Here is an 11,972-nt window from a genome sequence, read left to right as displayed (position 1 = left end):
GTGTGATGTTCATTTTTTTTTGTAACTAGAATTTTTAAAGCTTTCTACGGCAATTATCGTAAATTTATTTTCTTTCAAAATAAAAACATTTATTGAGTTTTTAAGTTTTAAACTCGTTTAATAAGTTAACATTTTAAAACTCGTTTTATAAGTTACTGAACTTTTCTATTCTATTTAGATAAGTTAGAATCTCTTGAGAGATTCGGATCTTATTAAATTCCGTTTTATTTCTGTTAAAAACAAAACAACATTACACAATAAATGTCTCGATGCGTTTACTCTTGTCTATAAATAACAACCTATTGTTTTCGTTTAAGTAAGTCAGCGATAACTAATTCGATTCATTTACAAATCACATGATAAACGTTTATATAAACAGTGTTTAGTAATGTTTTTAACATAGCCAGGTATTATTTTGAATATAGTCTTTATCACTGCAGTATCATTAACATTCTTATTTTCTGTCTAATTCATAGTTAAAGCATTAAATTATTTTTTTGTGTATCACAACAGACTGTTTTTTAAAATACTCAGTTTCAGTCAAAAACTGAAATAGTTACACCATTATTAGGTAAATAAACTTAATATTTATTTTGCTTTGTATTTTAAGTGTTTTAAAAAATGATTTACAATTATTTACAAACTTTAAAATTTCTAATTTTGTCAGAAAAAGTAACCTTGTCACTGTCTAAAGTGCTACGTTAATAAATTTCAAACAAAACTCTCTTTAAAATACTTTTATTGAAAATCAGAGTAAATTAAGTTTTTAAGGTAAATGTAATTAATAAGTTAAATAATAATAATAATATTTGTAACTAGTTAATTAATTTAATTGAATTCATGACAAGTAATTAAAAAAAGTTTGTGCTTGTGTGACTTTATTTTTACTTTTGCCTAAGTAGTTTACAAATTAAATATATATATTTTCATAATTAGAATTGGTATTATTAAATTTTATATAAGTTTTCTTTTAAAGTCTTTATAAAATTTTTTTTTTCAAAAATCTTTTCAAAATGTATGTCTTCTATGCATACTTTTAAAAACCATTGAAAAATATGCTTACGAGACATGCAGTTTTTGTAGCATAATATTTTTAAACTAAAGTCTTACTTTTTTAATTTAGAAATTAAAATACTGGTTTACACTGACTTTGAATATAATAAATTGTGGTAATCTTATTTTAATAAAGATGTGTGGTAAAGAGATTGCTCACTTTCACCCATTTGATGTGGTAGGTTGATTCTAGTTATAAAGAAAGTATTATATATATTTAAAAGTGGCTTCAATCAAAGTTGTGTAAATTTTAAATATCAAATGTTGGTATTAAATTAAACATTACCTGGTTTTAAATATTTGTAAATTTTTTTTTACAGCAAAATTTCCAGTGAAGTTTCCAAATTTTTCTCCTTTTTTTTTTTTTTTTATTCCATTAAATTAAACATTACCTGGTTTTAAATATTTGTAAATTTTTTTTTACAGCAAAATTTCCATTGAAGTTTCCAAATTTTTCTCCTTTTTTTTTTTTTTTTTTTTTATTCTGATTCACTCCCAACAAGACAACAAGACTAGCAACCACTATTAGTTTGGGAGTTACTAGAAAAAAAGAATAGAGTTATAGAGCAAGAAAATGGTTGACAGAAGACTTTAAAAGATGAAGGTTGTATCAGTCAAGAAAACTCAGTGAGAGAGTTGTCATTTATTAGTATAAGAATGTTGACAGTATTGTGATTGTTGTTTGCAGTAAATAACTGCAATAAGTTTTGTTGGAGTTAAAATTTACAAGCCACCGCGAATTCCAATCTGTTACTGAAGTGAGATCAGATTCAAGATGGGCTGTATGTTCTAACCGATTGAAAAGAGTTTTTGTCAAGACAGGAGTATAAAGTGAATCATCAGCAAAAAGAGCTACTTTTAATGTAACGTTGTCGGGAAGATCAACGTAGATAAAAGCAAAACAGGACCAAGGATAGAACCTTGAGGTACTCCGGAAGTTACTGAAAATAAAAAAGAGTGTTGGCCTTTGAGGATGAGTTTTATAAAGCGGTTAGAAAAAAACTATTTGATAATCTCAAAAACTTTCTCATAAACACAATATGAAAGAAGCTTATGGAGAAGACCAGTATGCCAAACTTTGTTGAATGCTTAAGATATGTCAAGAGCAATAGCCCTAGCCTTTTTTGCTTCCATCTAATAAATGATAAAATCTTTTAGTCACAGGAATTAGCAAATCTGTGGTATAGCGACAGGATCAAAAACCATATTGATTGTCTGACAGTAAGTTATTTTACATAAGACGGGATGTGAGAAATTTGTTGATCAAAGACTCAAAGACCTTGCTGATAATAGAAAGAAGTCTAATTGGATGATAATTAGAGGGCCAGAATGTTCTCTGAGTTTTTGAAAATTAAAGTAACAGATGCCATTTTCCAGCAGTAGGAAGCGATCAGGGTTGAAATTTGACCGGGGCCAAGACCGGGTTTGATAATATATAGCCAGAGCTGCATAAACATCTATACATTCTAAAAAATATTTTTTTAATTAAAAGTTCATACTATATTTTTTATATATATATATGCATAGATATACATCATTATGATCAACATGATCATCATAATCATCATTGCTATCATCATCATCATCATCATCATCATCATCATCATCATCATCATCATCATCATCATCATCATCATCATCATCATCATCATTATCATCATTATCATTATCATCAAGCTTTAATCTTCTTTATTTATGCTGTTTCTCTAATGTAAACAATCTAAAATATTTTCTTTCCTCAACTAAAGCTTATTTATACAATATGTAAGGCATTCGCTTCAAGTTTTCCTACTTCTACCTCTACCATTTAATCCTGAAGCTGCTACTTCTCTACATGCTGATACCTAAATCACTTTAATCTTCTTTAACAAATGTTTGATTCATTTCTTTCTAATCTGTCCTTATAACTCTTACCTATCTTTATATTTTTCTTTTATATACAACCTACAACTTTTTAAGTCTTTAGTTAACCATTTCTAATTTTTTAATCCCATCTTTTATGTTAAAGTAACTTATAACTTAATAGTGGTTGCTTGCAACTTTGTTGAAAGTAAATTAGAGTTTAAAAATATATTAATATATGCCAGTATTCAATAAATAGTAAATGTAAGTATAAAATTATAATATACAAATTATTATAAATTTTTTTCTAGCCTCAGCTATCAAGCCATGCTAAATCTTATAATTTTGCCAGGGCCAGGGGCGGGTTTGCAAATTGTCTCATTTTTATCCGGGCCCTTGTCACTTCCTATCCAGCAGGAAGGAAAAGTCTCAGTCAAGCGCTCATTAAATAGTTTAGAGAGTATTGAAGAGAGTTCTGGAGAACACTTTTGCAAGACTATGACAGGAGTGTTGTCTAGACCACAAGCTGTAATAGAGTTTAATTGAGATATTATTTTAGCAATGGAAGCTGGAGTGATTTAAATGTCTAACAATGAGTTAACCTTTCAATTGGAATGGTTGGAAGAACTTACACCTTTATAGGTTTAGGGTGGTTCTTAAAATGTTTATTTTTGGTAATAATGGTTTGGTAAGGTTTGCACTTTTAATTTGCAATAAATAAAAAGATGACCATTTTTTTTTTTCCGAATATCTTTGCTTCAAACAAGGCTGTAAGCAACCACTATTAGAGTTATAAGTTGCTGGAAGAGAAAAGATGAAATTTGTTGAGCAAGATAACGATTGACAGACAACTTCAAAGATTGCAAATTATATGAATCAGGTAAGCAAGATGATGGAAGTGATTTCCAAAGAATTGATGATCCAAGAAAAAAACTAGATGAATAAGAGTTTTTGAAGCACTTAGGAATAGTCACAGAAAAAGGATGAGACTTAACTGAATGACAAATAACATGAGAATGAATTTTAATAGATGGCACAAGAGGCGCTAGCTCTTTAGAGCAGTGCCCGTTACAGTATTTGTAGAAAAGAGAAAGAGAAGCAACATTACGACGATGCGATAATGGCTGGAGGTTGGCTGCAAGAGCAGGTCCAACTATGTTTACAATGCGTTTTTGCACCTTGTCTGAAAAAAGAAAAGGCATCATTCGAAGATCCGCCCCAGATAGGCAACAGTATTCCATATTATATATTATATAATATGGAATACTATTATATATATAGTTTTCAGAATACTATTGTATATATAATATGGAATACTATTATATATATAGTTTATATTATATATATATATAATATGGAATACTTATATATATATATAGTTTATAGAATACTATTATATATATAATATGGAATACTATTATATATAGTATTATAGGGATAACAGATGCCGTTTTCCATGGAATCACTAGATGATATTGATGAAAAGTTCTTAGTAAACAATTCAGCTTTGTCTTTAGGTGAGGTGACAAAATCTAAACCGTACAAGAGAAGTGGAATAACAGATTCGCCCTTGCTATAGATACTGTTAAACATTCTCCAGAAGTCACGAGAGCCTATTTTTGGAGATGCAATACGAAATTTCATGACCTGAGAATAGTGGGCTTTGGCATTAGACAAAACCTTTTTACAATGATTTCTAGTGATAGTAAGGAGACATCTGTTTTCTGGAGAAATGTTTTGGTGATAGATATGGAAGTAATGCTTTCCTCTGAGAATTGCAGCAGCACAATGTGAGGTAAACCAAAGAGAAGAGTGGGGCTTGACTTGGAATTGTGGAGAGGAAATAAAAGATTCCATGCCAGCCTGATTTTAAGAAGTTATGTATGAAGCACATTTATCAGCAGGAAGATGAAAGATATCTACCCAAGGAGCATCACAAAGAAAGTCATGGAAAGAGTCCCAGTTAGCTTTAAGGTAGTTGTAAGGGAATTCTGATAATGAAGAAGAATCAGATAATAGTTTTAGAGAGATTAAACCGTGATCAGAAGTACCTAAGAGTGAATGTGGAGAAAGTGAGCACTCACTAGGTTCAGAAACAAGACATAAGTCAAGTAGAGAAGGGTAATGATTCGGGTTGTCTGGAAAGCAAGTTAAAAAGTTGGCTATTTGAGTTAGAGATTGAGAAAGGCAAAAATTGTTGGCCTTGACACCTGCAGAATCACTGACACTAGAGACAAGCCATTCAGTGTGGTGAGCATTTAAGTCACCACAGCAACAATGTAAGCTGATGGATAAAGAGAAAGGACTTGGTTAATTTGATCAGAAATAACATTAAAAAGAGTGCTGTCTTGAGATAAAGGAGAGTGATATAGAACAAAGAGAAAGACGATATAGTGAAGTGGTGCTAAACAAAAACACAAAAAAGAATAGTTAATTGATTTAAACCTAGTTTCTTGAGAAATGGGTGAATTTTATGAATGTATATGCCTAGGCCAAGCATTTGCCTATTGGAGCCTTTACCAATTAAAGGAAGATAACCATCAACACTAAGATCACAAGTTGAGACAGCCAAACTCAAATTAGTTTCACAAAGAGCATGTAGGTCTGGTGAACTTTGCAAGACTCAACAGAAGAAAAGTTACTTCAAAGGCCACAAATATTAGTGAATGATAGGTTTAGAGAACTTTGTGATGGCAATGGTTTTTTGTTTTATAGGTTTTGGTACTTTAGTCATTTTTAAATTCGTTAAAGAACTTGACCCAAAGTACATATAATACTCAGTACACTAATTAATAGTCCAAGTAATTGTCTCATTATTATTAAGAAACCCTAAACCATAAGAAAGGGTTCAAAATGTGGCCTCAGCAATGCACTCCAAAAGTATGTATAGGGACACCATCAAAATGCAACATGGCACTGTTAGTACTCTTATACTTTACAGCCTTTATTTGTATCAGCTTCTCTGAGAGCTACCACAGAGTTCAAGAAACCTGACTACCAGCCGGCCTCAGAACCATAAAACTGAGTTGTAGAGATGTACCCTTATTAGGAATAAAAGAGTAAGTTGTCTAGTCATAAAAACGGAGACACAAGCAAAACCCATGGATTGAGTCAAGATGATCCAGCATTCAACATCCTAATTTGGAAACAATGTATTAAAAATACATCTGTGCCAGCCTAATAGATGAAGAAGGGGGTGCGGGGCTGGTTAACAGATAGAATCTGTTTACCTAATAAGTCTTTGCCTAGGAGGCATTCTACAACACAGTAGCAGGATGCATTTAACATTTGCCCAAGATGAGTATTTTGGCTTCTCCTAGCCATTGCCTAAAAAAGCGTATCCTACAAGTCAGCCGGACATTGATTGAAAAACTTCATAATAACTATTGAGTTATTTTTTTCCACTTTTTTTTAAACTCCGGTTGACCAACTTTTAAAAAGCTTTATTAGTGATATTAGAGACCATTTAAATAATTATAGGCTGGTACCAACCAGTGGTATAACAACTGACATAATTGCCCTTGTACAAGAACATTTCATATTCTTAAAGTATATATAAATATCTATAAAAAAAAAAAAAAACTGAGCTGTTTTTTTGACTTACTAATCTAAAAAATTTAATTTTTACATTTAATTGAAAGTATAATGAGATTTGACAGAAGATTGATTGGTATTTATGTTTAGGCACAACCAGAAAGTAAGAGTTCTTACTTATGTGTGAAGCTACAATATGCATATTTAATGAACTTAATTAAAATTATTTAAATATTAAAGACAGGTATATTCACCCAGAGCTAGTCAAAAAAATAATTTACTTTTATAAGTATTTTTTATTTTAATTCATAAAAAGAAGCAAGCAAATATCTTTCAAGATTCAAGGGCCATGTTGAAACATAAATTTAAATTCCACATCAACTTTGCACATCACCTTGCATCTCACAATTTTTAAACATGTAAGTCAAACTTGGCATAGTGTCATCACTGCAGTATCTCATCTTAACTTCATCATTTTCATATACAGGAATATATTCATGAAAGTCTCTTGTTCCTGGTATTGTTTTTACATTTTTAAATCGTTCAGATTTTAATAATCTTGTTTCAACCAAACTTTCACTTGAAATAAAAATAAAGTTTATACCTTTGATGTTGTTAGTGCAATATGTAAACATATCATGTGAGTTCAATATTTGATTTGTAGAAATTCTCTGCAAACTAGCATTAGCTACAAGCCGTTTAACTCTTCCACCTATACTATCACAAGGTTGCTTTCCGTAGCTGGTTGAAAAGAAAACGCATCTATTCCAAAGTCTGATTTGTGCTGATATAGGTTTTAAATGTTTTTGCAGTTTTTATTTTGAGATGAACAACCATCAGAAAAGTAGATCACTTTTGCAATGCTGGGTATCTTTTGCTTCAGATTATTTATAATTAATTTTTGTATCTTGTAAACCATTGGTATCATGATTGTTATCATATGATATAATGCAATATGAAGTGGAATGTAAAACTTGATTTTCTTTATAGTACACAACTACTGGATAAAGTGTGCACTAAAGATTATTATAATGGAAACCGTGTACTTCATCCTGCACAACAGAACTATAGTTTTCTGCAAAATCTACTAGAATTATTGCACTATTTGATGGCAGTTCTTCTTTAAGATTTTTTAAATATTTAGGTTAACATTTAGAAATATATGAATGGGCTGTTAGCTTGACTAGTTTTTCCATCACCATATCTACATAATCTGGTATGCTTACAAGTTGTATAACTAAATCTGATCTATCAGTAGTAACCCATTGGTTAAATTCGATAGTGTCTTCTTCCTCAAACTGCCCTATTAGTTTGAATAGGTTTTCTTCTAATTTAGATGTATTTTTTGGACATTGTGTTCATCGATTTAACATGCATTCTTTGTTTTGCATATCACAAACAATAAATTTATATAGTTCATATTTTAATGAGTAGGAGAATTAACTTCATGTTTTGATGGTAAATACAAGCGCACACAGAATGGGTTCCTGATGAGTTTGGCAAAACACACCATTTAGGTCTTAAAACACAAAACTTGGAAAAACCTAACTTTACATGTGGGTATAGAATTTTAAATGAGACAAATAACTTTTTTAAGCTTGATAAAAGTAGTCGCTTTTGCATATGGACTTTCCAACTAACACTTACAAAATCTTTTTGACCAGGCATCTGGAGAGAGTTTTCACCATCTTCATAAAAACTTTTCACTAAAGTATTAATTTGATTAGGCATCATTTTACCTCGCTTAGTTTGTGGAGCTGCAAGAACTCCTTCCTTCTTTGCTAAAGATCTAGATTTTATTATTAGATACTTTAAAACACCAAAATACTCATTTGCTGCTTCAATTGACCATTCTTGTGGGCACAAAGTCAATACTTGAATTTTGTCCCTAAATAAACAGCATTTTTCAAGTTTATCTTTTATCAAAACTAACAATTTTTTGAACTGAACAACTTTTTTTTTTGAATCAAGAATATATTCATTATCAAAAACTTCAATTTCTGTCAATGGAATTTTTAAAGAACTTGATAACTTTTCTTTGAAAACTGTTGTAATAGTTTTAATTTTTTTTTTCCCAATTCTCATATGATTCGCAAATGGTTTTCCATGAAGCTTGACTGGTGACATGCCAATTATACTGAGACAATCAGAAAGTTCTTGTCAGTTTTTATTTATATCAGCTTCTCGTTGAACGTTAAAAATGTTTTCTTTATTTATACTTTCATTTGTGTAATCATCAGCAATATCAATGTTATCAGTATTAATTTCAGTGGAAGCTTTTAATTTGACTAAGCAATTTGTACAAATTTTTTGACCAGGTACAATATTGAACCTGTTGTTTAAAGCTATGGTTTTTAACATGACTTCTCTGAGAGATGCTAAATTAAAAAAAATAATTTGATCAAATAAAATGTGCCTAGTATTATTAAACATAAAGAACATAAAATTATGACAAAGTAACATTTATAAAAAAATTTATGACAAGCTTTCCTAACTTTTGCACGGTCTTTTCTGAACTAAAAGCAGATCACAGCACTTATTCTGAAACACAGGGAACTTCTCAAGAACTTTTGATGATGAAAACATAAGTCAATAATCGAAACTAAATTTTGCTCATCTGGAGCTAAATCTTGAAAAAAAATTTTCCAATGTGGTTTGTAAATGGTAACTGAGCATTGTGATGTTCCAGCCATTATAATAATATTTAATTTCAACATTTCATTTTTCTAAAACCAACATTAAATAAATAATAATTTCTCACATGAGTATTATTAATACTTAAATGTTACAACCAATTGCTCCATTTAATTAATCAAAGAAGAAACCAGCAATTCATTTTTATTTTAAACTAAATAAGTGTAATCATAGCTATGGTTACACTTATTTAGTTTAAAATAAAAATGAATTGTTGGTTTCTTGTTTAATCAATTAAATGGAGCAATTGGTTTTACCATTTGAGTATTAATAATACTTATGTGAGAAATTATTATTTTTTTGTGAGAAATTATTTTAGTTATAATCTCTATATCGAGATTATAACCAAAACGGTAAACAAAAATGAAAAAATAAAATTGCAAAAATAAAACAATAAAAAAGTAGATATGTGCATAAAAAAACAGTGAAATAATTTTTGCCTCTTACAGGTATTTATATATAAACTATTATTGTAAAGATTTAAAATGAATAGATCAATACCTTTTCTGCAATTAATCTTAAACTAGACATGTTTACTGAAAAATTATTGTTAAAAACCCGGTTTACATTTCAAAGTTTTTAATCAAATATAAGATCTAATAACTTTAAGTAATGATTTTTGATTTCTTTCTTCAAAAGTTTCTATACCTATTAAATTTTGTAAACGTATGGTTAATGTAACTGTGTATACTTTGACATTTTAGTGTTGCTATAGACATAAAATATAAAAAACCTCAAACTTTAAAGACCCTTAACTCTTAAAATAATGAAATTGGCTCCAAATTATTTTTGATTATTCCTAACGACACTATTAACTGCATTTGTGCCAAAAATCAAGTATTTCTGAGATGGTGGGTTATTTCGACTTATTGTTTTGACATGGAATTACCCTTACATAACAACTGCATGTCCAAAAGAGCTAAAATTTTGATAATTGTCTACAGATAAATAACAAAATTCACTAGGTTTTATTACAAGTGCTGCCATCTTCACGTTGAGGTCAGAAACTTTTTAGACCACCCTTGTAGTTAAAAAAAATTTAATAAAAAGATATAAGGATGTTAAAATTACTACTTAACTAAATCAACTTTTAGTTGATTAGTGGGATTTCCATAGTTTATTAAATTGACTATTCAATTTTACTAAGTCAACTAATTTCGACTAGTCAAAAGCCGAAATTAGTTGACTTTGAAAAATCTGGTAGTCAATTTAATCATCGTTGAAAAATTATTATCAACTTTTGAGCAGTGGAATGTGGATGATGATAATGATGATGATGATGATGATGATGTGATGTGATGATATTGATGATATGTATTTTTTTAGTTGACTCATGTTGGACCTCGTCTCATTCCCTTCTTCAAAACAGTGGTTATATATTTTGTTGCTTGGTTGCCTGCTGAAACTCCTTCCTTATTTGCAGCTGTGCTGAAGTGTTTACCGATATGCTGTTTAATGGGATTTGTTATCAGTCAAGGACTTAGTTTGCAAAAAGAACATTTTTACAGGCAAAGAGTATTTATTGGTCTGCTATTTTCTTGCTTTGGAGATGCTTTATTAATATGGGGTGAAACACATTTTCTCCAAGCCATGGGAGCATTTGCTATTGCGCATTTAGCTTATATAAGTGCATTTGGATTTTCCTCTTATCGTTGGTTAAAAGGTATACCGTTTTTTGGAATGGTTTTAATTTCTTTGTATCTATTTTATCCTCGACTACAAGGTTTGTTACTGCCCTGTGTTTGTGTTTATGTTTGGTTAATTTGCTCAATGGGTTGGCGTGCATTTGCAGCTATTGATATTCTTGGTAATGTATGGTCATGGACAAGTCTTTGTGGAGTGCTTGGTGCAACCTTTTTTATGCTTTCAGATTTCATAATTGGATTCGACAAGTTTGTGGCACCTGTTCCCATATCCAGAGTATTAACAATGTCATCATACTATATTGCACAATTATTCATGGCAATGTCTGCTGTTAATAAAACAAATATAAGAATCAGAATGAAGAAGAATAATTAGATTTTTTTTATAAATAATGTTTCTAATAATTATTATTAAACAGTTCTCAGTAAACTAATAAAAGGACACATCTGACCATTTGTTAATTTATTGTTTATTTTGAAATGTGATATTAGCAGACAAAAAGGTTGCAAACTATTTTTTAAAGTATGTTAATTAGAAGTATTTAAAGTATAATTTTATAATAGTCAATAATATACAAGTATTTAAAATATTTTATAAATTAAATATATATAAATATATGTATATATATATATAGTTTTATTTTAAACATAAGAAAGTGCCTTTTCTTAAGACATTTTGATTCCAAGACTAATGCATAATTAGAGTAACATACATCCGGTGTTGCAATCAAGAATTTTTTCATTAGTCTAAGGAAAATGTCAGGCTTTTATAATTCTCTAAATTTTTTATCAAAGGGTCAAAAGTTTTGAAAAAATGTAGAATAACGATTGATTGATTGAAAGAAAAATGTCACCTTTTTTTCTTAGGGTTTTAAATAAGAAAGAGTTTTCATTCAAATCTTTTAATTTTATATTAAGTTTCTTTTCATTTGGCTTCCCATATGATGTACACTTCCTATATGATGTATGTCTACACGTTTAGTAAAAGCTTTCATACATGTAAATTAGTTAAAATATAGTCCGTAAAATATAGTCCGTAAAAACTTTGAACAAAATATTACTTTTAACAGTATAAAATGGTATTTATTTTTTAATTTTGAGTTTTTTTGTTTACCGTATTAAATATATATGCTTTAATTCTTTCAAGTTTATATCAAAAAACCATAGTTATATATATTTTTATATTATTGGTTATGTATATATGTA

General features: G+C 29.4%; 1 protein-coding gene across 2 annotated transcripts; it reads left to right on the top strand.

The window, feature by feature from the left end:
- The first annotated feature begins 383 nt into the window (after positions 1 to 383).
- LOC100204600 (lysoplasmalogenase TMEM86A) lies at positions 384 to 11,390 on the top strand. 2 transcript variants are annotated; one of them, XM_065791845.1, is made up of 3 exons: positions 384 to 407; positions 1,124 to 1,231; positions 10,450 to 11,390. In XM_065791845.1, the coding sequence occupies exons 2-3, from the start codon at positions 1,190 to 1,192 to the stop codon at positions 11,140 to 11,142; spliced, it is 735 nt and encodes a 244-aa protein (XP_065647917.1). In that variant the 5' UTR covers positions 384 to 407; positions 1,124 to 1,189; the 3' UTR covers positions 11,143 to 11,390. The 2 variants fall into 2 exon arrangements, with proteins under 2 accessions (XP_065647917.1, XP_065647916.1); XM_065791844.1 differs by lacking the exon at positions 384 to 407 and adding an exon at positions 414 to 571.
- Positions 11,391 to 11,972: the final 582 nt, after the last annotated feature.

The sequence above is a fragment of the Hydra vulgaris genome, chromosome 02, assembly GCF_038396675.1.
Source record: "Hydra vulgaris chromosome 02, alternate assembly HydraT2T_AEP".
NCBI lineage: Eukaryota > Metazoa > Cnidaria > Hydrozoa > Anthoathecata > Hydridae > Hydra > Hydra vulgaris.
Note: the sequence above shows the minus strand (reverse complement) of the source record. Positions and strands in the feature narration are given on the sequence as shown.

Coding starts and splice junctions, on each gene's coding strand:
- LOC100204600 (XM_065791845.1), top strand. CDS start 1,190: ATGTGTGGTAAAGAGATTGCTCACTTTCACCCATTTGATGTG. Junction 1,232..10,449: donor ACTTTCACCCATTTGATGTG/GTAGGTTGATTC, acceptor GTATTTTTTTAG/TTGACTCATGTTGGACCTCG.